At 45.7% G+C, this 27,162-nt stretch overlaps 1 protein-coding gene across 1 annotated transcript in view; it reads right to left on the reverse strand.

Annotated features, from left to right (window-relative positions):
- Window positions 1-538: 538 nt before the first annotated feature.
- Window positions 539-27,162, reverse strand: part of e2f4 (E2F transcription factor 4) — a 37,971-nt gene continuing 11,347 nt past the window's right edge. The window contains exons 2-10 of the mRNA XM_080187221.1: window positions 25,343-25,452; window positions 22,877-23,038; window positions 22,430-22,473; window positions 21,926-21,990; window positions 21,474-21,756; window positions 18,692-18,895; window positions 7,597-7,644; window positions 4,038-4,082; window positions 539-3,400 (exon numbers count right to left, since the gene is read on the reverse strand). Coding sequence (XP_080043347.1) covers window positions 3,285-3,400; window positions 4,038-4,082; window positions 7,597-7,644; window positions 18,692-18,895; window positions 21,474-21,756; window positions 21,926-21,990; window positions 22,430-22,473; window positions 22,877-23,038; window positions 25,343-25,452 — 1,077 coding nt within the window. The 3' untranslated portion in view covers window positions 539-3,284. The remainder of the gene's footprint in view (window positions 3,401-4,037; window positions 4,083-7,596; window positions 7,645-18,691; window positions 18,896-21,473; window positions 21,757-21,925; window positions 21,991-22,429; window positions 22,474-22,876; window positions 23,039-25,342; window positions 25,453-27,162) is intronic.

Raw genomic sequence — 27,162 nt, forward strand, 5'->3', positions numbered from 1 at the left:
GAGGTTGCGGTAAATATTCAAAACTAGGAGAAACTTTGATAGATGAGACAGAAAAATGTGCAGGAGCGCTGGTAACTTGAGGGCACAGATTTAACATATTGGACAAAGGAGGTGAAGGGGATTTATTTTTTATTCAATTGTGATCTGGAAGACTGCTCGTGTGGATGGTGGAAGCAGATTCAATCAAAAGGGAACCATTCTGGGGCCATGGAATGGAACTCATTTATTGGATCACGCAAAGAGTTAGTACAGAGATGCTGGGCCAAGCGGCCTCCTTCCGAAAGGATAAAATGGGCATGGAAGGAACATGAGGCGAATGGAAGGCCCAAAGTGACTCTTCACCAACAAGATTCCAGGCTGAGACTTGAACACAAACTACAAGCCACTGACGTGAACTAGATCAACATGCTGATTTAAGCACAAACGTCATGTACAAATGGTTTGTGACCAGAGAAACAAGTGGTTCATTGAAGGAGCTGTGATTCTGATGGGGGGGGGGGGGGGGGGGGGGGGGAAGAGAGAGGAGAGAGAGAGAGAGAGAGATGGTGAGACAGAGCGGAAGATACAAAGGCAGAGAAAACACATGAGCAAGCATCCTTCCATCAAACTAACTCCCTTAGCCAAACATCTACCCAATTGGACACTGACTGCCACTGATGGATAAAGAAGTCAATGACTGCAAGGAGCTGGACTTGTCAAATACAACAAACCCCAGTCGTGACCCATGCACCATAGCAACAGATGATCTGACCACATGAACCAAGAGCATGGCCCTTCAACACTGTCTGCAGCTAATTCTTGTTTCTGAGGGTGCATTTCCCTTTAAGGCAACAATTGTTATTTACAAGTGCAATGTGACTGGGGTCAATGTCAAACATCCACTCCCTCCACCAGCGAGGCACAGTGGCAGCTGTGTATACCATCTACAAGATACAATGCAGTGACAAGGCAAGGCTCCTTCAACAGCACCTTCCAAACCTACGACTGCTACCATCTCAAAGGACAAGGACAGCGGGGCACACGAGAACACCATCAGCTGGAAGTTCCCCTCCAAGTCACTCACCATCCTGACTTAGAACTATATCGCTGGGTCAAAACCCTGGTATTCCTTCCCTAACAGCACTGTGGGTGTACCTACATCACACAGACTGCAGTGGTTCAAAGAGGCAGCTCACTACCACCTTCTCAATTAGGAATGGGCAATAAATGCTGGCGTAGCCAGTGACGCCCACATCCTGGGAAAACATACAAAAAGCTGCAAATATTTCAATTAAATCTCGCCGCAAGAAATAGGGAGGAAGGAAAAGCAAAAAAAAAGTACAATGTGGGTGAGGGGAACAACATCCCACAGGCTGGGCAGTGATAAGCTGTTTAAATATCCCACCATGTAACATTACAGACACAACTGATCTTTTCCAATTCCCTCTCCTCCTCTGTATATGCAGCTATGTGTGCTATATCTTAGGTTTGAAGAGTCGCTGTTTGCCTCCCCAAACCTGTCATGAGGTAGGCCCCAGTAAAAGTCTCCAGGGCCACCAGCTCAACCTCCACCTTCCTTTTCTCAAAAGCTCCTCTCTAACCCCGGGTGCAAATCTCCATGGAGTTACAGAACGTTGGCAACTCCTTGAGACAAATGCAACAGATCGATGGTTGAGACTCAGAAGTATTTTGTTTTAAAACTATACAGTTTGAACTTTAGCTCTTGACTTAATGTGTGCACTGTGGGAAACCAGTGTTTGTGTTTACGAGGAGCCACTTTAACATTGTTTGCTTTGTAGGCCTCACCCCAGTGGCTTGGGCCTTTATTTTTTTTACAGCTCCCCTCCCTCACCAATGAGCAAATTGGAAGACATCAACTAGGGAAAGCAGACTGCCATGTCAACCAATCATGGGTGTGACCTTCGACTCTATGTCCTGTTTTGTGGGAGTATTATACAGCAAGAGTCACCCAACAGGAGACATGGCAATGAGCAAATGGAGGGAGGGGATGAGGGAAGGGGAATGAGTTAGAAACACTTAAAACAGTGCCACAAGCTCACATTCAAGATGCGAAGGTCACTCAAATAGCAGGGAAACGTTCTCCCGTGGTGTGCAGTGAACCAGGAGAAAACCTCAAAGAAAAAATTAGCAACCAAACTCTTTAACGACAATGGAATCCCAAGATCTACACGAAAAGATTGTGCCCTTTGCAATGGAGAGCTTTTGGGTCTGTGCTGATGGGATTTCCAAACCCCCCGCACCACTTGAAAGAGCATAGATTTTTATAGAGCAGCAGGCAGAGGAAGCAAATCATCAAATGGTTACTGGATAAGGGGGTGGCCATTTGGCCCATCAGCCATTCCAGATTTGAGAGTGTTATTCTTCACCAGTTTTATACGTGCTGCTCAGGTAAGCTGAGCAGGATTTGACTTTGTGCTGCTGTGCTGGATGAGGAGAAGCTATGGGGAAATCAGACTGGGAACAGTCCCCAAACAACAAGAAAAGAAGCACGCAACCAAAAAGTATCATAAACCCAAGGGCGGCTGTCAATGTTTAGGAGGAAATCAGTTTTTAAAATAACCAGTTGGAGAGAGAAAGTGTTGAAAAGTGGATTTAAAAAAAATATGGCAAGCAGAAGAAAAATCCTCATCTCAACGTTAAAATTGACCAAGTTTCATAATGCCCACTGCCATGAAATGGACTACTCCATTTGATGAGGTCATAAGTTGAATAGCCAATGGAGGAGATATCGAGATGCAATTGCTGAGGTCAGTGGCACAATCCATTGAGAGCGGAGGGGATAGTGAAACACAAGTCTTGATAATAAATGGAAGGCAGTTTTGGGGAGTTTTTAAAAACTTGTGCACGTGACTTCTTGGCTGAACTATTCATCCAAAATGGCTGACTTCAAACCAGGCAACTGGAACATCAACGCGGCTGCCTACCATCGTGTTCAGATGGTCTGATGAAGGAGATGGGGCCAGAGTTGTGCTTGACCGTTGATTGAAGAGAATTCCTATCAACCTCTCAGAGTAAGCAAACTTAAAAAAAACAACAGCAACTCAGAAACCGCCCATCATTCCGGTTCCTTCCTTCGACAACCATCGTCTTCCATTAATTTCTTCACCTATTCTGTCTCAGTCACGTCAAGAGTTCATCTCACTCCAGGGAGATTCACTTAGAATTTGCAAAAGACGTCATTTCCTTTCTTGTTTTAAAAAAATTTTTTTCTTTTTCGGTTTTTGTTAAAAAAATTTTTTAAAAGTTCGATACACAGCTGCCAGGTGGCAAAGTCCGGTGAAAGGTCAAAGGTTAAGTATGGGCACATCAAACAGGTCACAAACACCTTCGCTGTCATCGAGGTTGAAGTAATAATCGTGGTCTCCTGGTGGCGGAGACAGCCGTAGCAGAGGAGCGAAAACTGTAAGGAAAGCAGGAGAGAGACAAATGAATACCAAAGGACATGATTGCCAAAGTGATACACAAGGTCAGGCCTCACTGGTAATGACTTTCAGGAATGGTCTGTCCAGTTGCGCCACACAATGGTCTGATCCAACCTTCCCTCAGAAGATATTTCCCTCCCCACTCTCCAAAATAGCTCAAACCAACCTTCCTTTATAGGGTATCTTCACCTCCCTCCAAAATGTTCCAATTTAACTATCCCTCCTGGACTCTACCCCCAGAGAGGAATTGAGGGGAGACAATGGCATACTGCCAATGTTACGAGGCTTCCTAGCAACTCCCATCATGGCAGGAAATTTGGTTCCTAATATGTGGAATTGGAAGCTAGTCAGGTGACCATGGCTAAAATCCCACCTGGTTTACTAATGCTCTCCAGGGAAAGAAACCTGCCATCCTTACCGAGTCTGGGCTACATGTGACCCCAGACCTCACAAACAATGTGGTTGACTCAACTACCACCTGAAATGGCCTAAACAAAAGAATCAGGGCAATTAGGGATGGCAAATGACCTTGCTGGTGAAGCCCACATTCCCATGAATGAATAAATTCAGCCAATAAATCTCCCACCCTCCTTCCCACCTCAGTGACAGACTCACCTTCTGAAGACATCAGTTCATCAATAAGGTCAGAATCCATACATTCTGAAAAACAGAAACAAGGAATGTGCTATCACTTTTCAGCAGTTCCAATTCCATTTATTCAACAAAACACATCTTCCCAGATCCAATGTCAGATTCTTACCACATTTATTCCAGAGCTCAAGCTGCTCCTGCATTTACAGTGTGAGACGGAGCTCATCAGCAGAGGGTTGAGGGGGATACAGGCATGGACATGCAGAGGCCCAGGTCAATTCTCTAGGGCTGGGAGGCACCTGGCAGCCGGTGGAATTTAAATTAATCTTTTTAAAAACTTGTGATTAAAAGCCACTTTCAGTGACCACAAAACCATTATCGATTGCTGTAAAAACCCATCAGGTGCACTAATGTCCTCTAGGGAAAGAAATCTGCCATTCTTACCCTGTTTGGCCTAGATGTGACTCCAGGCTCGCAGCAATGTGGTTCACTCTTAACTACACCTAAAATAGCTGAGCAAACCACTCAGTTCGGCCCACAAATGAATAACGAGAAAAGGTTTTCCAAGCATTTCTATATCAAATTCTTGCTGCGATAGTCACAGTCAGCTCTTTTCCTCTGAATTATAGTGTAATGATTCTTCCCCACTCCCAAAGGACATTGATTCCTTGAAGGGCGGCCTGGTCTCAGTCGCTAAGACATCTGCGTCAGGAGGTTGTGGTTCAAGTCCATTCCAGAGACATATGCATATGTTCAAGACTGGCCCTTGCACTCTGCTGACGTGAGGCTACACTGTCAGATGAGTTATTAAAACAAGGCTCATCTGCCCTGCATGGTGGCCCATAAAAGATCCCCAAGCGTCATTTTAAAGGCTAATAGTCATCCCTCAGCAAATGATCTGGTCACCATATTACTGTTGGTGGAAGCTTGCTGCGTGCAAACCGCTTGTCACATTTCCTTCATTGCAACAGTGACTTCACTTCAGAAGTATCGCATTGACTGCAAAACATTTGCACAGGTCCCAAAACCGTGAGAGGTGTTTTAGACAAATAAGCAGAGTTGCAGTCACTCACTCACTCGAAATCCCCGCGCACCTGAAAGGTCTGAAGGCAACACGAAATGCTGAGGGTGCGTCGGGGGAATTCGTGACACGCACGAACAATGGAAAGAAGAGGGGCCAGTTTGAAATGGGGCAGCTGGAAGCCCCAGAGACTGAGCAGCAGCAGGTTAAAGACAGGACAGGAAAAAACATACACCCAAACTCAATCCCAGTTTAGCTGCGGGGACTTTCCAGCTTCGACTTGGCAGTTACTAAACCCATTGCACGCAAAGGCGCGTTACCAGACCAAGAAAGAAAACAAAGCAGGAGCCATGAGGTGAAACACAACAGCTGGAGAGCGTGGACCTTCAAAAAAAAAATTAGATGGACAGCCTGAGATTTTCTGATTGGAGAAGAGCTGGCGTATCCAGTGACCTTTCACCCCTGCTTGCAGCCAGCCCAGACATGCCTGGTGAAGGGATCACCTGTTCCACCTCTTACTGATGGGGTTAATATGGTTATACAAGAATCCCAGGCTATTTGTGACTCAACCTCATCAATTTTCACTTCAAGAGGCCATGGGAATGGCTGACATGACAAATAGGAGGGTCACAATGGTGCAGGAGGTTTTGCCTAGCTTTCACTCCAAATTATATCCAATATAGCCGCACTTAATGGCAGCAAAGAATCCGCTCAACTCACTGCTCCAGAAACCCAACCTTGTGCCACAAAATCCCTCAATTATGTGGTCAGCAAAAAACCACTCTGCTCATCTTAAACCTGACCAAGTTTCATATTGCCTCACCTCCCTGTTATCTCAAAATGGATTCTTCCACTTGATGGGGTCATATGCTGACAGCCAATGGAAGGAGATACTGAGACTCCATTGATACATTCCATTGAGAGTTGGGGTGGGGGGGAAAGAATACAGGTTTTGATGATAACCAGAACCAGTTATGTTTTTAAAATTTTGTTTCTTGGATGAACCATTAATCCAAGATGGCTGACTCCAACCCAGGGAACAGTGACACTAATGCAGCTGCCCACTATTATCTTGAGGCGCAGTGCACAGTAAGTTCGATGGAGGAGATGGGGTCAGAGTTGTGCCTGACTGGCGATCATACAGCAATCACATCAATCTCTGGGAGGGCATGAAGATGACAAAAATTTGAAGCTTGTTCTCTTGACGTCAAGGAAGGTTTCCTTGAGTGACAGTTAGGAATGTTGTACTGCAAGTTGTTAACGCACCAGGGAAATGGAAGGCTCTGCATTCACACAGTATCTTCTATAACCTCAGATCACCCTAACCCACTTCATAAACTAATGAAACTACTCCGGAAGCACAGTCACTGCTGCAGCGCAAGAAACAATAGCTAATGTGTGCACAGTAAGACCCCACAAACAAGGTAACTAGGCAACCATCAACAAGAAAGATGACATCGAAGAAAGAAACAGTACAGCGTCTGGCTGAGAATGAGGTGTGTTCTGAAATGCCCCCAAGTACTAGCAATGACTCCATGTTCGAGTGTGCTGGGATTCTGTAATGCTGAGTTTCATGTGGCTCAGCAGGGCAAGAATGAATAGGCCCCCCTCAGAGGCAGTGGATCCATTCCCCAGATTTAGAGAACACTCCAGGGTGAAGGCCAACTGTAGGAAGACAGCGTGCTTGATGCGAGTGCCCAATTTATTCCCAACTTGGGTCTCACAATAATGCATTGCGGCTGGTCACATGATTGCAGACACCATGTTTTGTTCCTAATGAAACCTAGTTCTCCCAGAGGCCTTTGGTGTCCTATGGACACTTCTCCTTGGAACGGGCTTTCAGATGGATATGGTCAACGGGCCAGGAGGGGCAGAAAGACTGGGTTCTGAATAGTGGCTTGGAAATATTCCTTCGCAAAGTGGGATTGGGGAGAGACCAACTGAAGAGACAGCCAAGAGATGAGGTGGTGGGGTTAATTTTCTGGCTACATGACTTTGAAAAGCCTACAGAATTTCCTCACTCAACAGAGCCAAGATTCACGGGTCATACAGCTCAAGTCGCAGTTGTGTAGCCGAACAGCAGAGGGCGACAACTCACTGAAATCCCTTGAGGCTGAGAGAGAGAGAAAGAAGATGGGAGGCTGGACAAAAGGGGTTTTAAATCAGCACTGTACAGAGCAAGGCACTCCCCACGGTGATGGTGCCCTGTCTGTGCTGAAGGAGCTGTTCTCTGGAATTTAAATGTCCTCACATTTTTGTGGAAGTTAACCAGAGCCCCACGCATCGCGCCTCAGTCCCTGCTGTGTGTGTGTCACGAAACTAACATGGTCCAAACTCCCACATAACAGCCCCGACAATCACTCTGAGACAGAGGTAATGAATGGGCACTCAGGCAAGGGGCATCTTGTGCTCAGGAAACATCACCTCAGCGAGGATTAAACGCTCTCAGGAGCATTCCCCGGAGCAGCAGGGTTGATCGCATCCTGATCAGTGCAGAAAAGGTGAAAGCAGAGGGAAGAACAGCCTCACTCAGAAGGTGAGCTGCCATTTAGTCACACCTACCTTTAGTCGGATCAAACATCTCTGTCAGCTCCTTAGGGAATTGCAAATCTGTGGATGGAAAACCACAACAGTGAGAGAGAGCAAGGAGGGAAAATATCGAGGGAGAGGCTAGAGTCGGGGTGGGGAGAGGGCAGGTAAGAGGTGGTGGGAACCAGGGTGAAGCAGCAGGTTGGGGGGCGGGGGGGGGGGGGGGGGGGGGGGGGGGGGAGATTTTTCTCTTGCAACTTTGGTTGACATGTGGGTGTGACGGCCAGAGCACTGGGGAAACTGGGGAAAACGTCACCGATTTAATCAATACCGTGTGTAGTTTCTTCCCCATCCACGTTTAAATGCAGTGACTCCTTTCTGTGTATGATTTAGTCGGCCATGCTGCTCAGAGTTTAAGTCCTAAGAGTGAAATGACTCAAGAACAGCTTCTTTTCTGCTGCCATAAGACTTTTGAATGGACCTACCTTGCATTAAGTTGATCTTTACACCTTAGTTATGACTGTAACACTACATTCTGCACCTTCTTGCCTTCTCTACGTACGGTGTGTTTTGTCTATGTAGCACGCAAGAAACAATACTTTTCCCACCCAATATGTATGACAATAATAAATCAAATCAAGAAAGATTCCCTCACACACAGTGTGCAGCATGGTGAGGGGGGCCAGCACCCTCTCAGCTCACTCACACCAGGCCAAGCCAAAGCTGCGGAAAGCTGGCAGGGTCAATGCAGCTCAATAATCTAGCAATTCCCAGAGGGGGGTGATCGATCCCTCTCCTTTGTACCTCTCGGCAGATCTGCCAAGCTCTTGAACGCAAAGTCTAGCAGATCTGTGATAGGCCATCTGTTCAGGTTACTCGAGGGTAAATAGCCCTGGTGCTCAATGACACTCCAATCAAGATAACACACACACTCCTGCTTCCAAAACTACCTGGGGAGCATGGTGGCTTAGTGGTAATATCACTGCGATAGTAATCCAGACTCTAAGGACATAGATTCAAGACCCATCACAGTATCTCCCCATGGCAGCTGCTGGAATTTAAATTCAATTCATAAAAGAACCTGGAACCGAAAACTAATCTCAATAATGCTGAAACTACCATGCTTCTAATATCAACTAACATGAAACTATCGAATGATGTAAAAACCCATCTGGTTCAGTAATGTCCTTTAGGGAAGGAAATCTGCTGTTCTTACCCAGTCTAGCCCACGTGGTTGTCTCTTAACTGCCCTCTGAACAGGCCAAGCAAGCCACTCGGTTCAAGGGTAATTAGGGATGGGCAACAAATGCCAGCTTTGCCAACAATATCTACATCCTGAGAAGCTGTGATAAATAGTGTTGGTTGCAGTTCTCCTGAGAGCCCTCAGATAATCACTGATACTGAGAAACAAAGAGGCCTGCTTCCTCAGAAACCCAATCTAGGCCTCTCTAAGGTGTGGACTGCTGATGCTCTGTCAAGCTATGATAAGCCTCAGCAACAAGGCCCAACCCACCCACTTGGACAGGGGAGCCAAGCAAACAGTCCAACACTGGGATCAAGACAGACTGCACAGGAATACAGTCAGAGTTAGCCTACCATACTGTGACCTTTGACCCAGGCACTGCCAGCTAGTAAGGCCCCTGTTGTGCTACCCCATCTCCCCTCTCTACCAGGTTGCTCTACCAACATATCCTGCATGATGCCCTGTATAGCCCGCCAAGCAGACTGTCCCTCCTCCCATCATGTGATGCCAACAGAAAAACAAAAGAGTTCTCTGCAGCCAGTGAGTGAAACACCTGCCATCCAACCAGAGGACCGCGTGTGGAGAACTGTAAACGACACCCACAGCAACAGGGAGAGGACCAGTTAATGTGGCAATTAGAACCATCAAAAGGTTACAGCACAGAAAGAGGCCATTCAGCGCTGGCCAAAAAAAGTTAAAAAGAGAAACTAGCTGCTTATTTTAATCCCAGTTTTCAGCATCTGGCCCATTGTCTTGCAGGTTACAGAACTTGAGATGCAGATCCAGGCATAATTTAAATGAATTGAGCTCCGACCACCAACTTAGGCAGTGAATTCTAGCCTCTGGATGAAAGGTTTTCCTCATGCTTGGCACAGTGTTTAGCGTTGCTGCCGCACAACGCCAGGGACCCAGATTCAATTTCGGCCGGTCTGCGTGGAGTTTGCACATTCTCCCAGTGTCTGCATGGGTTTCCTCTGAGTGCTCCAGTTTTCTCCCACAGTCCAAAGATGTGCATGGGGATTAGGTTGATTGGCTATGCTAAATTGACTCTCGTGTCAGGGGGATTAACAAGGTAAATCTGTGGGGTTATGAAAATAGGGTGGGATTGTGGTTGGTGCAGACTCGATGGGTTGAATGACCTCCTTTTGCACTGTAGGATTCTATTCTACGTCCTCTCTAATTCTTCCATCAAATCCTGAAATCTATGCCCCATGGTAACTATTGCCTCAGCTAGGGGAAACTAATCTTTCCTGTCTATGCCCCTCAATTTTGTACACCTCAGTTAGGTCACCCCCTTGCCTCCTCTGTTTTAAGGAAGACAATCCTACTCTACCTAATCTCTCCGCATGGCTGCAATTTTCAAGCCCTGACAACATTCTTGTAAATCTCCTCTGCACTCTCTCAAGGACAATAATGTTCTTCCTGTAATGTGGTGCCCAGAACTGTACACAAAGTTCCAGCTCTGGTCTAATCAGCATTTAATACATTTCCATCATTATATTCCTACTTCTGCATTCATTATCTCACCCAATAAAGGAAAGCATTCCATGTGCTTTCTTTATCACCTTGTCCACCTGTCCTGCTATCTTCAAGGTCTCTCACCTCTTCAACCCCTCTCAATATCCTATCATTTATTGAATATTCCCTTGCTTTTTTTGCCCTTCCCAAATGCATTCTCTCACACTTTTATAGAATAAATCCCATTTGACACTCCTCTGCTCATTCAGCCAAACCATTACTCTCATTCTGGAGTCGACTGCTTTCCTCTTCACTATCAGCTACACCGCCAATTTTTGTGTCAACTGCAAATTTCCCAATCACATCTCCTGCATTTAATTCTGTCCAAAGATGTGTGAATTATGTTGATCGGCCATGCTAAAAAAAATTGCCCTTAGTGTCCTGAGAGATGTAGGTTAGAGGAATTACTGTGTAAATACGTAGAGATATGGGGGCAGGGCCTGGGTGGGATTGTGGTTGGTGCAGACTTGATGGGCCGAATGGCGTCTTTCTGTACTGTAGGGTTTCTATGATTAATTCTAAATCATTAATATATACATCAAGGGCCCCAAGACTAAACTCTGTGGAAAACCACTGGAAACCATTTCCCATTCACAAAATATCCATTAACTATTACCCTTTGTTTCCTGGCACTGAGCCCATTTTGGATCCAGGCTGCAATTTTTCCATGTTTCCCACGAGATCTCACTTTTCAGACTAGTCTATCACGTGGGACTTTGTCAAATGCCAAACTGAAATCCATGTAGACAACATCCACTGCACTACCCTCATTAATCCTCCTTGTTACCTTGATACTGAGAGCATCCGCTATTTCCTCCCTGGCTTCCTTCCCCAGTCTGCCTTACAATCCACCAGGCCCTGGTGATAGATCCACCTTCAAGGATGTTAGTCTCTCCAGTACTTCCTCTTTCATTGTGCTTACTGTATCTAATGATTCATATTCCTCCTCTTTAACTAGAATATCTGAATCATTTCAAGGAGCCTTGAAGACAAAGTACTCATTAAGAGCCCCACCCACACGTTCTGAATCAACCCACAAGTTACTATGTATATCTCTGATAGCCATGATGCGAAGATGCCTTTACGTGTGTCGTGAAGGCCATCTCGGAGAAGATCAGAGGCCTAACGCCCATGACCACTGAACTGTTCGCCAACAGGAAGAGAACAGTCTTGCCTGGTGATTGTCAAGTGGTACTCTCCGGTACAGAGATCTCCTCATCGTCCAGTACTTCCCCAGAGCTTTCAACATGTCATTAAAGACGACAAACATCTTGCCAAGGCCATCCCCACACCCTCACTTCTTGCCTTCAAATGACTGCACAACCTCAAACACACCATTGTATGCAGCAAACTACCCAGCCTTCAGGAGGACAGTGACCACGACACCACACAATCCTGCCATAGCAACCTCTGCAAGATGTGCCGGATCATCGAAACAGATGCCATCATCTCAATTGAGAACACCATCCACCAGGTACACGGTACATACACTTGCAACTTGGCCACTGTTGTCTACCTGATCTGCTGCAGTAAAGGATGCTCCAACGCATAATACATTGGGGAGACCATGCAGATGCTACGACAACGGATGAACGAACACCCCTCGACAATCACAAAGAACAAAAACAGCCTGGGAAACAGGCCCTTAAAATGGCGAGCCCGTGCCGCCATTTTAACATTACCAGTCCCCTCTCCACCCATGACCCTTATCTATGCTTATGGCATTCCACATTGAGGGAAAAACCAATTTAGGGACAATTTATTACCTCCAATCAGCCTAATAGCACATCTTTGGGGTGTGGGAGGAAACCGGAGCACCCGGAGAAAACCCATGCAAGCACAGGGAGAATGCGCAAACTCCCACAGACACTGGCCCAAATCCACGTATCTGCACAGCAAACAAACAGTGATAGTCACTGAGCTGTCGTGTTGCCCAGCATCTGGTCCAGTTTAAGCGTACACTAACGACATGAAGTACTAGGCAATCACCAGGCAAGAGTGTTCTCTTCCCGTTGGGGAACACTTCAGTGGTCATGGGCATTCGGCCTCTGATCTTCGGGTAAGCGCTCTCCAAGGAGGCCTTCACGACACACGATAACGTAGAGTCGCTGAGCAGAGACCGATAGCCAAGTTCCGCACACGAGGATGGCCTCAGCCGGGATCTTGAGTTCATGTCGCACTATCTGTAACCCCAAGACTTGCCCGGGCTTGTAAAATCTCACAAACTGTCCTGGCTGGAGACAATACACATCTCTTTAACCTGTGCTTAACTCTCTCTCCACTCACACTGTCTGTACCTTTAAGACTTGATTACCTGTAAAGACTCGCATTCCAACCATTATTTTGTAAATTGAGTTTGTGTCTTTATATGCTCTGCTTGTGAACAGAACTCCCACTTACCTGACGAAGGAGCAGCGCTCCAAAAGCTCATGGCTTGTGCTACCAAATAAATTGTTGGACTTTAACCTGGTGGTGTGAGACGTCTTACTGTATCTCTGATAGGCCGTACCCTTTTCCTTAGTTATTCTCTTACTCTTAACGTACTGGTAAAACATCTTTGATTTTACTTGAAATGTTTTTTTTCAAATCCTCTCTCTGCTTTCCTAATTTCCTTTCTACTTCACCTCTGCCCTTTCTATACTGCTGTAGGCTTCCTGCAGTATTAAGCACTTTGTACAGTCATAAACTGTCTTTTTCTGCTTTATCTTATTCTGCATGTTTCTGGATAACCAGGGGCTCTTGAGTTTTTAAAAATTTATTTATTAGTCACAAGTAAGGCTTACATTGACACTGCAATGAAGTTACTGTGAAATTCCCCTAGTTGCCACACTCCGGCGCCTGTTTTGAGTCAACGCACTAACCAACATGTCTTTCAGAATGTGGGAGGAAACCTACACAGACGCAGGGAGAACATACAAACTCTACAGTGACCCGAACCGGGAATCAAACCCAGGTCCCTGGTACTGTGAGGCAGCAGTGTTAACTGTGCCACCGTGCTGCCCACAGATTTGGCAGTATTTGCAGGGACACACCTGCAATGAAATCTCACTTTTGAATGCCTCCCACAGATATGATATTCTTTTCCTTTCTGGCAGCTGAACCTAGTCAATTTTCACCAGTTTGCCTCTCAGCTTTGTAAAATCTGTCTCCCCTACAATTTGCCCTTTTTCATAATGATGCTGAATTTAACTATACTATGGTCACCATTTCCAAAATGGTTTATCCACTGCTATTTCATCCACTTGCCCACCTTCATTTCCTGACAGAAATCTAGAATTGTCCCCTAGAAATCTCTTGAGCTTGTTCCGTGTTGGCTAAAAAAGTTCTCTTGAAAGCAATTCAAGAATTTTGAGCCCTTCACACTGTTTGTAGTTGAAGTCCTCAATAATTAGTGTCCTAATATTTTTACACTCAGAAATCTGCCTACATATTTTCTCTTCTAACTCCCTTCCATTATTTGGGAGTCAAAAGTACACTCCTAGCAGCGTTGCTGTCTCTGTTTTAAACTTCTCAGTTCAATCACATGGCCTCATTTGAGTTTCATTTTATATATCATCCCTCCTCATCACTTTAATGATTCTTTAGTGAATAATACAACACCCCCACTTTTATCACTCCCCTCCTAATCCTATCTGGAAACTCTATATCCAGGGATGTTGAGCTGTCATTTTTACCTCTCCCTAAACAAAATTTCCATTATGGCAATGATATCATGCTGCCTCATGTCTTTCTGTGCTCTCAGCCCAAGGCGTTACAATGTTTCCTGCATTTATCTACATACCCATAATACCTGCGCACAAGGGACTCGGGTTCAATTCCCAGTTTGGGTCACTGTCTGTGCAGAGTCTGCACATTCTCCCCTCGGTCTGCGTAGGTTTCCTCTGAGTGCTCCGCTTTCCTCAAAGATGTGCTGGTCAAATGCACTGGCCATGCTAAATTCTCCCTCAGTGTACCCGAACAGGCACCGGAGTGAGTCGACTAAAGGATTTTCACAGTAACTTCATTGCGGTGTTAATGTAAGCCTCCTTGTGACAATAATAATAAATACTCTTTAACATTGCCAAACTCTAATGCTATACACATTTTAAACGTATGCTGCTTCTGTCTTTCAGTCACTCATTCATTCTCCATCTCCCATTCCTTGCTCTGCATTTATCCTCAGGAAATCACCCTCTGCCAAGCTGGTTTAAGTTGTTGTGAGTACAAAGGGGCAACGCCTGGGGCCAGTGAAGCCACTGGGCTGCGGTGGGTACTTATTCACTCCTTACTTTGCATTCAATATTCACCTGTTAACGCATCTCAACATTTGCTTTGCTTCACCTAGTCCCCTACATCTCTTGCACATATTATTTTCCATCCCTTTAAGTTAGCAGTCCCTCCCTGGATTTACATTCATTGTGGGGAGACGCTGGTGTTGGACTGGTGTAAACACACTAAGAAGTCTCACAATACCAGGTTAAAGTCCAACATGTTTATTTCATAGCACAAGCCATAAGCTTTAGGAGCGCTGCTCCTTCACCTGTTGGACTTTGACCTGGTGTTGTGAGACTTAAATTCATCCTGACCGGAAGTAATTTCATTTGCTACCGATCTGCCCAATTCCTACGTGTATTCAACAACAACTCCTCGCATTCATATAGTGCTCTTAACATTGTGAAACATCCCATGGGTTTCACCAGAGTATTATGACTAACAAGACTTTTGCATTGAGCCATGCAAGGAAGTACTTTTTAAATTATTTCATGGGATGTGGGCATCGCTGGTGAGGCATTTACTGCCCATCCCTAATTTCCCTTATGAAGGTGATGATGAGCTGCCTCCTTGAAGCACTGAAGTGCCTGTGGTGTAGGTACACTCATGGAGCTGCTAATGGGTGGGTGTGGGGGGAGTTCCAGGATTTTGACCCAGTGACAATGAAGAAATTTGGATAATTCCAAGTCAGGAAGATAGTGGAAACCCCAGGTTGTGATGTTCCCTTGTGTCTGCTAATTTTGTCCTAGATGATAAAGGTTGTGCGCTTGGAAAGTATTTTCAAAGGAGTCATGCTGAGTTGCAACGGTGCATCTTGTAGATGGTACACGCTGCTGCTACTACGCATTGGTAGTGGAGGGATTGAATGTTTGTGGATGGGTTGCTAATCAAGGTGACTACTTTGCCCTGGATGGTGTTGAGCTTAAGTGTTGTTGCAGCTGTACTCATCCAGGCAAGTGGAGAGTCAGGGGTCACTCGTTGCACAATTCCTAGCCTCTAACCTGCTCTTGTAGCCACAGTATGTGTGTGGCTGGTCCAGTTCAGTTTCTGATCAATGGTAACATTAGAATGTTGATAGGGGCGAATTCAGTGATGATAATGCCTTTGAGTTGCAAAGGGAGATGACTAGATTCTCTGTTGTTGGAGATGGTCATTGCCTGGCACTTGTTTTGTTACTTGCTGCTTATCAACCAAAGTCTGAAAGTTGTCAGGTCAGATGACTAAAGGCTTGGTTAATTTTAAGGAGTGTCTTAAGAAAGAAGGAAAACGAGAAAGAAAAGCAGAGAGAAGTGCAGGAAGGGTACTTCCGAGCTTAGGGCTAGGCAGCAGAAGGCATGATGACCAATTTGGGGATTAGGGAGGAAGGGAGAGAAAAGGAAAGAAATGTGAGTGAATTGAAGGAATGAGAAGTTGTAAAATTGCCCAACTGGGAGTCCATGTATGTCAGTGAGCCCAGGATAATGGATGTATGGGATTGGTGAGTTGGGATATGGGTGGCAGGAATTTGGACAACTTTATGGAGGGTGGAAGATGGGACTGAGTTGGGAATCGAGATTAGATATTGCAGGAGTCAAGTGTTGTACAAGGTTTGACAGATAATGTGACTGTAGAAAGGGATGGAATTCGAGAACATAAGAACATACGAAATAGGAGCAGGAGTAGGCCATCTAGCCCTTCGAGCCTGCCCCGCCATTCAATAAGATCATGGCTGATCTGTCATGGCTCAGTTCCACATTCCCGCCCTCTCCCCATAACCCTTAATCCCCTCTCTTATCAAAAACCCATCAACCCACGTCTTAAAAATATTTAGCGAGGCAGCCTCCACCACTTCAACGGGCAGAGAATTCCAGAGATTCACCACCCTTTGAGTGAAGAAGTTCCTCCTCAACTCCGTTCTAAACCGCCCCCCCTTTATCTTGAGGCTGTGCCCCCTAGTCCTATTATCCTTTCTGAGCGGGAAGAGTCTCTCCACCTCTATCCTATCCATCCCATTCATCATCTTATATGTCTCAATGAGATCTCCCCTCATTCTTCTACACTCCAACGAGTACAAGCCTAGTTTATTTAGCCTCTCCTCATAGCTCAACCCCCTCAACTCCGGTATCAGCCTAGTAAACCTCCTCTGCACTCCCTCCAAGGCCAAAATATCTTTGCGCAGGTGCGACGCCCAAAACTGCACACAGTACTCCAGCTGCGGCCTCACCAATGCCCTATACAGCTGCAGCAAGACCTCCCTACTTTTATATTCAATCCCCCTCGCTATGAAGGCCAGCATCCCATTCGCCTTCCTGACCACCTGCTGCACCTGCAAGCTGGGTTTTTGCGACTCATGCACAAGGACCCCGAGGTCCCTCTGCACTGTTGCCTGCTGCAGTTATATGTTGAGAACTGAGAACAGTGGTTGTGGCCTTCGCACTGTTTAGTTGGGAGGAAGTTTCTGTTCATTCAGTCAGGATGTCAAAGGAACCTGACAACGTTGAGACAATGGAGGATTCAAGACATGTGCTGCTATCGTCAAGGTAGATAATGTTGCCATGGGGTAGGACACAGATGAAAAAAAGCAGCTGCCCCGCCCCATCTCCAAGGACGGATCTCTGGGAAACTCCAGAGGAAAGGGTGCTGGAGCAGAAAGAGGAACCACTGCAAGTTTATTTATTAGTGTCACAAGTAAGGTTACATTAACACTGCAATGAAGTTACTGTGAAAACCCATCTAAGAGATAAGACTGGAACCAAGTGACTGCAATCCGACCCAGCTGGACAACAGTACAGACAGACTGGAGGAGGATAGTCCGATTACCGTGTCAAAGGTTGAAAAGGACAAGGGAAAGTTTCCCTTCGTCACAGGCACACAGGATGTTATTTGTAACTTCAAGAGCTGTTTTGGTACCATGGGAAGGGCAGAAACTTGTGGAATTGTAGTAAAGACAGCCACAGATGCGAGGTGACAACACCATTAATCCCAATTCTAATTTACCTCTAGCACATAAGTTGTAAAGAGATTGTGAGGGACAGGCCAGAAAATTGTAGTTTGGTCAGTTTGAGCTTGATGGTGAGCAAACAATTGGAAACAATTTTGAGACAGGATGAACTTTCACTTAGAAAGGCACAGATTAATCAGGGATAGCCAGCATGGTTTTGTTACAGGAACATCGTGTCCAATTAACTGAATAGAATTTTGCGAGGAATAACAAGGAGGATTGATGAGGGTAGTGTAGTGGATGTTGTCCACATGGATTTCTGTTTGATATTTGACAAGGTCCCACATGGCAGATTGGTCTGAAAAGTGAAATCTCATGGGATACAGGGAGAGGTGGCAGGTTGGATTATCAATTGATTCAGCAGCAGGAAACAAAGGCTAAGAGTTGATGTATATTTTTTTGAATAGGAATTTTTTTTTGTGCACTGTTGTGCACCATAACACACAAGAAATAGAAGGAGTGGATCACCAGGCCCTTCAAACCTGCCCCGCCATTCAGTACAGCCATGGCTGATTGATGCCAGCCTCAGCTCCTTTTCTGGGCCATTTCCCCATAACCCTCTATTTCACAAATCCACACCCAGATTATTTAATCTCTTGACAGGATAAACGTTTCTTCCGAGGAATTAGCCTTGTGAATCTCCTTTGGACTGCCTCCAATATTACCATATCCTTTTTAAAGGGGACAAAAACTGTACATAGTGAGGCTTCAGCTGAAATACTAACACCCTGTACAACTGCAACAAAATTTCCCTGTTTTTAAACTTCAACCCCTCTGCAATAAAGGCCAAAATGCTGTTTGCCTTCTTAACTACTTGTTGGACTTACCTGCTAGCTTTTTGTGATTCATACACTAGAACACCTAGATTCCTCTGTACTTCATTCACCTGCAGTCTCTCTCCATTTAGATAATAATCTGCCTTTTGATTCTTGCTATCAAAGGGCATGACCTCACACTTCCCCACACTAATCTCCATTTGTCAGGTTTTTGCCCAGTCACCCAACTGATTTATATCTCACTGCAGAATCACAATATCCTCATCACAACCTCCCCTTCCATCTATTTTCGCATCATCTTTGAAACATTTTTATGGTTCATAAACTAGACGTGCCCAGATAGCAGGAAAATCTACTCACCAACTGAAGGTTCAGATTTGATCGGTACAAAGGAGGTAGTGGGGTTGGACAAAGACGTGCTGCTGTCCAATGAGGCCGAGGATTCCAGTGGCTGTGTCTCCATGGTTACTGACTGACTGGTGGGCGTTGGCACCAGGTTGAGGGGCTCCAGGCTTAAGACATTGCTGGTGTTGCTTTGGGGGTCTTGCTCTGACGCACTTGGCACTGAGGAAGAGGAAAGGGTAGAAATGAGCAGCATTAGAAGTTGTGTCAAATCAATCTTTCCAAGCACAGCAGTTCCTGCCCGAGGAGCCTTCTGCACAGAACCAACTACCAGCTAAATATAAGTCATATGTGTTCAAAGGGAGGCCAGCTCCTGTATTCATTTGACACACAACACTGACAACTCAGCTGCCCATTCGGTTTCCATTTTAATTATTTTCCCAAAATGTTCTTTCCTGAGTAGCAAAGACACAGTGGCACATGGCACACAGTGCTTCCTGTGACAATGCTGATGTGTGAGAGAGAGTATACAACAGCAACAGTACGAGGTGTGCAGAAGTCAGGTTATCTCCCCTTCAGACAGTCAGAGAGGGGAGAATGGTGAGGGTCCTGAAATGCAGCAGATGCATGTAAGCAAGAATACACGAGTGAGACACAAGGACGTCACAAGTTAGACCAAGGACAATCCAGCTATCGACAGGCTGAGGATAAGGGAGAACGAACTTTGGATAGTCTACATGACAAGAGCAAGCAATGAGGCAAAACCAAAATAAAGACATCTCCTCGGGACTGGGAGGGAGGGGGGAGGATCCATTAGTTGTGGTCCAGGTGGGCACCAACAACATAGGCAGACTAATAAAGAGGCTCTGTTGATGGAGTCTGGACAGTTGGGACTAAATTAGAAAGCAGAACCACAAAGGTAATAATCTCTGAATTACTACCTGAGCTACGAGCAAATTGGCTCAGGGTAAATAAGATTAGAGAGGTGAATGCGCACCTCAGACTGGTGATCGTGAAATGGGTTTCAAATCAAGAGGCACTGGCACTAGTACTGGGCAAAGATGTTATCCTGGTGGGCTGTCTCCATCTGAACCATGCTGGAACTGAAGTCCTTACAAATTGTATAACTGGGGCTCTAGAGAGGGTTTTAAACTCAATAGTGGGAAAGTTGTGGAGGGAGGAGGGAAGGGCGGCATGTAGGATTAATCAGAGCAGACATTTAGCAAACTAACAAGAAGGAAAAGTCAACAGTCATGATAACTAGTGAGACAGGAAGGAGCAGAGCATAAAGGCATTAGTGGGCACCAGCAAATTCCACCAGTTTTGGGAAAAAGGCAGAAATAAAGGCTCTTAATCTAACCGTATGCAGCCTTCCGAAAAAGACAGATATATTGACTCGACAAAGTGAAGTAAATGAGTACGATAATTATAGCTATTACAAAGTGTTTGACATTTCAGAAAGATGGGAAGAAAAGGAGATGGAGCAGCTTTGTTAATAAAGGATGAAATCAGTAGTGAGAAAGGATCTTGGCTCAGAAAACCAAGATGTTGAATCGGTTTGAGTGGAAATAAGTCATTGGTGAAAGTGGTTTACAGACTCCCAGACAGTAGCTAAACTGTAGGACAGAGTAGAAGAGAAATAATGGGGACTTGCAAGAAAGGGACTGAAATAACTGTGGGAGATTTTAATCTTCCTTTAGATTGGATGAGTCAAATTTGAAGAGGTGTCCTTGAGTATGAGTTCACAACTCGTAGCTGAAACATTTCCTTAGAACAACACATTCTGGAACCAACCACGGTAACATGCAAGGAGACAAGACTAGTTAAAGATCTTATAGTAAAGGATTCTGTGGGCAAGTGTGATCATAGCATGGTAGAATTTCAGATTCAGACGAAGGATGACAAACTAGTGTTGTAAATTTAAGGCAATCGTAAAGGTATCAAGACAGAGTTAGCTACAGTGGACTGAGAAAATAGGCTAAAAGGTAAAATAGTTAGAGATGCAGTGGGAGACATTTAAGGAAATATTTTAAGCTCTCAACAAAGATATATATTCCATAGAGAAAGAAAAACTCTACAAGGAGGATACACCATCAATAGCTAACTGAGGATGGTATCAAGCTGAAAGAAATAATGTACAATGTCTGAAGGCGGGCCAGAAGATTGGGAAATTTTTGAAACCAGGAAAGGATGATTAAATAAAATATAAAGAATGAGAAATTAGGAGAGTAAACGAGCAAGAAAAGTAAAGACACTAAGAGCTTTTACAAAAGGAAGAGAGCAGCTAAAACGAATGTTGGTCTCGTAGGATGTGACTAGGGAATCCATAATGCGAAACAAGAAAGTGGCAGATGATTTGAACTAATTTTTTGTATCTGTCTTCACAACAGATGACACAAAGAGCATCATCACAAGAATGGCAGAAATTCAAGGAACAAAACAGGAACTTCAAACGATTAGTATCATAATAGAAAACTAATGGCAATACCTTCTATTTTTATATTCTATTCAAGACAAACAGGACACTCGGTTGAGTGTCATCTAATGAAGGATCACTGATGTGAAATATTATATTGGTTTGAGATGCTGTGAGACTTGCTACGTTTGTTCAGATTTCCAGCAGCTGCCATATTTTGCTTTTGATCATTGGTGATACTCATTGTCTTTAATTCAGTTCTATACGAGGGCGTACATTTGTGACACACACACACACAGTTCACAGAATTAAGGCACACCCTTCTCCCTCTATCATTTGACCTGCGACCCTGAAGGTGAGGGTTCATCTCAGAGCAGTTCTCACCTGTGGGTGTTGTCGGTCTGGGCTGGGGCGGAGGTACCTGTGAGGCAGTGGACGGACAGGCTGACTGGGTAGGTGACGTGGGCTCGGCCTCTGGGTGGCTGGCCAACGCCGGCCTCTGTGGGGCATTGGGCAATGCGGGCGGGCACTGGATCAGGTCTTCGGGTGGGGGCACGGGCACCACCACTGGAGAAGAGGATGACGTGTCCTTGTTTACCAGTAAAACGTTGATGGGACCGGTCGTGCTTTTCAGGTGAATCTGATACTTCTTCTGTCCATTTAGACCCTAGAACACAAAGAGTATCTAAGCATGCTGCCAGAAAAGGGTAGGAATGATGGGTGGGTGCGGGGAAGATATGTTTAAACTTGAAAAATTACACGCACAGTGGAGAGAAGGGCAGAGAGGAGGCTGGGGAGGGAAGCCGGAAGGAGTGTGAAACCTGTCAAGTACTCACCCCTTCTGGAACAGGGACCTCCAACTGCGTGCCCGAGGGAGCCTGGATCGCTAACAGCGTATCACCTGCACATCGGGACAGAAGACAATACGAAGAAAGAGAAAATGGAGACATTATTGAGTGAGGGAGGGGGAGGGCAGGACAGAACAGAAAGGAACAAGAAGGATTAATTATGTTGAACAGCAGAAGGATCCGTCGTCGAGGACACGTGACCTGGACAGCCCCGTGATGTGTCAATCTGCAGTCAGAGACCACAGGCAGCACCAGCCCCCAGCGCCTCACATCATAGAGCAGAATGTCAGCGCCACAGGGTGGGCGGGGGGCTCTAACTTACTGGGGGGCACTGCACACGGTGACATCTGTTCAGACTTGTCCCTCCCATTCATACCCACCACCCCCCTCACATGTTGTATCCATTTAATATCCAGTTTTCTCTCTGCCACCCAGGACTATCCCAATCCCCCGTGCAATCCCTCCCAATAGATGTGGAGAAGCATTCCTTACCTTTAAAGCATCGACACATATCCTCGTGCGTCACGTACGCTAACGTGAAGAACAGTTAAGGAGAGGCAACACCAAGACCCAAATTTCCGTCCCTTTGGTGATGCGCAAGCAAGCAGCAGGAGGGGAGCAGAGCAGGCAGAAAGTGGGTTGCTGTGGGCAGCAGGGGGTAATGGACAATGGTGACAGCGCGGTCAGCCAAGTGGGCACTCAGAGGGCAACACTCCAGCTTTGTGAATACGCATATTGAGTTTCTAGAACTCGGCTCCACTCTGACTGAATGTGCCAACACTATGAAAGCAGACAGATCCAACAGACTGGGTTCAGGCACTTGGTCACTGAGTGACTCTGCTGATCCACTGGGATGCTGAAATTCAAGATGCCCATGCATCCTGGTCACGACAAAGAGCGATGGTGGAGTGGGAGGAGGAAGGCAGTGCCAAAGGATATCTGCTGTTCTCAATATCGTCTGTCACATTCTGAATGCTCTGTTGTACCCAGACTCTCTGCTGGTCCAGTTCCTGCTCCCGTCGGTCCAGATCCTCAATCTCTGCCTTCAGGTCAATCAACTTGTCAGCAATCTCCCGCGTGTTACATCCTGGCCCCACTCCTCTGTGACCCATAACAAAAACAAAGGTGCGATTTACTGCCTGTGCAAGGCTGCAAACAGACCGGAGTTCGCGCGCACACACACAATGGAGGACTCCCTCTGTGCTTGGCCCAATGGGAGAAGGCAGCATTTTAACCTGACCACCCCCCAAATCCTGGTAAAGTTGGCCACTGCTCCCTTGTCACAATATTAAGCATTAGATGGAGAGAAACTGTCTCCATTGAATTTGGACTAGGGGACATGGTGTAAATTTTCACAGTAAAAAGTTTGACGAAGTACCTTCGTCAGGTGAGTGACCTGACAAAGGGACAAACCCCAAAAGCTTGAGAGTTTACTATCAAATAAATTGGTTGGACTTAAACCTGGTGTTGTCAGACTTTTTACTGTGTTTACCCCAGTCCAACGCCGGCATACCCACATCGTAAATTTTCACAACAGACCTGCAGGAGTGACTTTCGAAACACTGCTTCACACACACACAGTCAACATTTGAAATTCTCGTCAATGAATTATAATTGATACCAGGTCAGTTAATCTTAGATTGTTAAGATTGTCATTAATCTAAAAAAAGCAAAGAATAAACGGGGAGATGGTGGTATAGAGGCAATGTCAATGGACTAGTAATCCATAGACCCAGGCTCTGGAGATGTGGGTTCAAATCCCACCACAGCAGTTGATGGAATAAAATCTGGAATTATAAAGCTGATCTCAGCAATGGTGACCATGAAGCCATTGTTGATTGATGCAAAAACCTACCTGGTTCACTAATGTCAGTTAGCGAAGGAAATCTGCCATCCTTACCTGGTCTGGCCTACATATGACTCCTGGCCCACAGCAATGTGGTTGACTCTTAACTGTCCTCTGAAAGGGTGACCAAGCCATTTAATTTGAGGGCAATTAGGGATAGTAACAAATGCTGGCCCAGCCCACATCCCATGAAAGAACAAATTTTATAAAAAGGGGGCAAAGCCGGTTAGATCAGCCATGATCTCACTGAATGGGGACAAAATGGCCTCCTACTGTTCCTATCAGGGGATTATTCCCCCATTTTCAGATTCTGTTGAGTGACAAATTGCTAATTAAAATGGCCAAGGACCAACACAGGAAAATGGTGGGTTTTAGAGAGAGAGAGAGACAGCAAGAGAGAGCATTCATCTTTGACAGGGTCTGGTTTCTTTTGGTTTGTGACAAAAATTGAAGATTTTGAACTGGAGTGAAGGCTGTCACCTCTACATCTTCCCCCACTCCAAATGCCAGAAAGGGAGAAGTTGAGAGTCAAGGGCTCCTCGCTCTGCCTGAACAGCTGGAGGAGTAAGCCAGTTGTTGGAAGACTTGCCTCCCCTACTTCCCGAACAAAAACTAAGAGTTATGCAGTAAAGTGTGGCGCCAGTCCCGGGGAAACAATCACGGTTCAATGCCAAATTGAGTAAGACACCCAAGGGAGGAGCGAGGCTGAGGATCAAAGTTGGGGGGGGTGGGGGGCAGGCAGCCTCATAAAACCCAGTATTCCACAGCTAATCCCAGAGGAAATCCACACTGAGCTGACAAATTATCCTGATGGTTCAGATGTTGACAGGAAGCTGTGCTCAGAAAGCCTGAAATTCCGGCTTGCTGAGGAAAGCAGCTGATTGTTCATCTCCAGCTTTGGCATGCCCAGAGTGCAGATTAGACAGAGGTGGCCTGCACCTGCCTGGGTGACACAGTCCAGGGCCTGTGCTGGCTGCATGGGGATCACCCTCCTGGGAAGATTCCCTTACATTTTAAACCTGGCAACAGAGATGCCACACTCCAGGATAAGTTTGGGAGGTCAAACAACAGAACAACCATTGCAATAGGTCTTGACAATCACAACTCAATCCCAAACCCATTCCCTACCCCATCTCACTAATCCCAGCTATGTGTAAACCGCAAGATGTTAACTCAGCACAAGATAAACAATCTCAATACAAGAATGAAGACCGCACACACACACACTTCTATAAACAGGGCCCACACAAATATCTGCCACTCTCTCCCACCTGAGGCCCTGCTCCCCTTGTGCTTCCCACCTCCCCTCCCCGGGTCCCGCTCCCTCTCTTGTTGTTTCTCCCCCCACCTCTCCCAATATGCTGCTCCATCCTTCCTCCTCTGGGCTCCACCCACTTCATCGCCTCTGCACCTCACACTGGAAGGAGAGAGCCCAAGGTCAGAGCGGTAAGGAGTGCAGGGTGAGGAGAGAGAGAGGGTGGGAGAACGCTGGGGAGGAAGAGGAAGACAAGGAATTGCTGTGTTATTAAATGCTTGCTCTGTTTCTCAAACGCACTCACTTCCACTGAATGCTGTTTTTCGATTTCTTCTCGATCAGTCCAATTCCCTCCAGGACATTGGTGATGTCATAAATCCGTCGCTTCTGTCGTACGGCCAGAGTATCTGCTGCCTGAACAGAAAACAGAATTTACATCCAATGTACAGCACAGAAACAGGCCATTCGGCCCAAATGCCCCATGCTGGCATTTACCCATTAACAAATCCCTCCATCTCTCCCTGACGTTTATTGGGCTTTTCCACTATCCCTCCATACTATTTTCTTCAACAATCAAGTTCCACATTCCAACTGCTGAAGTTTTTCCCAAATTCCCTACTGGTTTCTTTTTTCTCTCTTTATGGAACGTGGGTATCACTGGCAACGGTAGCCCATCCCTCGCTGCCCTCGAACCTAATGTCTTGTTTGGCCATTTCTGGGTAATTAAGAGTCAACCGCGTTGCTTTGGGTCTGGAGTCATTTGTCGGCCAGACTGGGTAAGGACAGTAGATTTCTTTCCCCAACGGGCATTAGTGAACCATATGGGTTTTTATAACATTCAATGATAGTTATCCTGGCCAATGTTACTGTGACTAACTTGATATCCCAGATTTATTGATCAAATTTAACTTCCAACATGGCTGGGTTGGGATTTGAACACGTTACCTAGTACTCTGGACTCCATGTCCTCTAGGCCAGAAGCTCCCCTTTATTTTTATTTATAGTGAGTACCTTATAATTGCAGCCCTTCATCCTGGTCTCCACAAATCTCTGTATCAACCTTAACAAACCGAGTTTGAATAGGCCCAGCCTTCCATCTTTTTCTAGCGAAAACAGCCCCAGTTTGTTCAATATCTCCTGATCTGTATATCCTCTCGATTCTGATATTGTTCTAATACATCTCCTTTCATACTTCCTTTGCTGCCTTTACATTAACTCAAATTAGGAGATTCTAGGTATGCCTTGGCCTAACCAAGTTTGTATACATAACGTCTCAGCTTTTCCAGCCTGTCCCTCTAATAGTGAGCTCCAGTCCTTTATTCCTTTTACTGGATTAAGCTGTCTTGCTATTTTTAGTGATTTGTATGCACATCCTCTCCAATTCCCAATGTCCCCCTACCCCGTTCAGACACATTTTCCAAGAGGAATGCAGCTTTCCTATTCCTACTATCAGTTGCGTAGTGGTATTGTCACTGGACTAGTAACCCAGACACCCAGGGTGATGCTCTGGGGACATGGGTTCAATTCCCACCATGGCAGATGGTGAAATTTGAATTCAATAAAAAAATCTGGAATTAGAAGTCTAATAATGACCACATGTCATAAAAGCCCAACTGATTCACTACTGTTGTTCAGGGAAGGAAATCTGCCATTCTTATCTGGTCTGGCCCACGAGTAACTCCAGAGCCACAGCAATGTGGTTGACATTTACATAAGAACATAAGAAATAGGAGCAGGAGTAGGCCATCTAGCCCTTCGAGCCTGCCCCGCCATTCAATAAGATCATGGCTGATCTGTCGCTGCTCAGTTCCACTTTCCCACCCTCTCCCCATAACCCTTAATCCCCTCTCTTATCAAAAACCCATCAACCCGCGTCTTAAAAATATTTAGCGAGGCAGCCTCCACCACTTCAACGGGCAGAGAATTCCAGAGATTCACCACCCTTTGAGTGAAGAAGTTCCTCCTCAACTCCGTTCTAAACCGCCCCCCCTTTATCTTGAGGCTGTGCCAAATGCCTTCTAAAATGGCCCAACAAGGTGAAGGTCAACTAGGGACAGGCAATAAACGCTGGCCCGCCAGCAACACCCATATCTCATGAGTAAATAAAAAAGAGCCACCTATCAA

This window comes from Carcharhinus amblyrhynchos, chromosome 4, assembly GCF_965287045.1.
Source record: "Carcharhinus amblyrhynchos chromosome 4, sCarAmb.v2.hapA, whole genome shotgun sequence".
NCBI classification, from domain to species: Eukaryota; Metazoa; Chordata; class Chondrichthyes; order Carcharhiniformes; family Carcharhinidae; genus Carcharhinus; species Carcharhinus amblyrhynchos.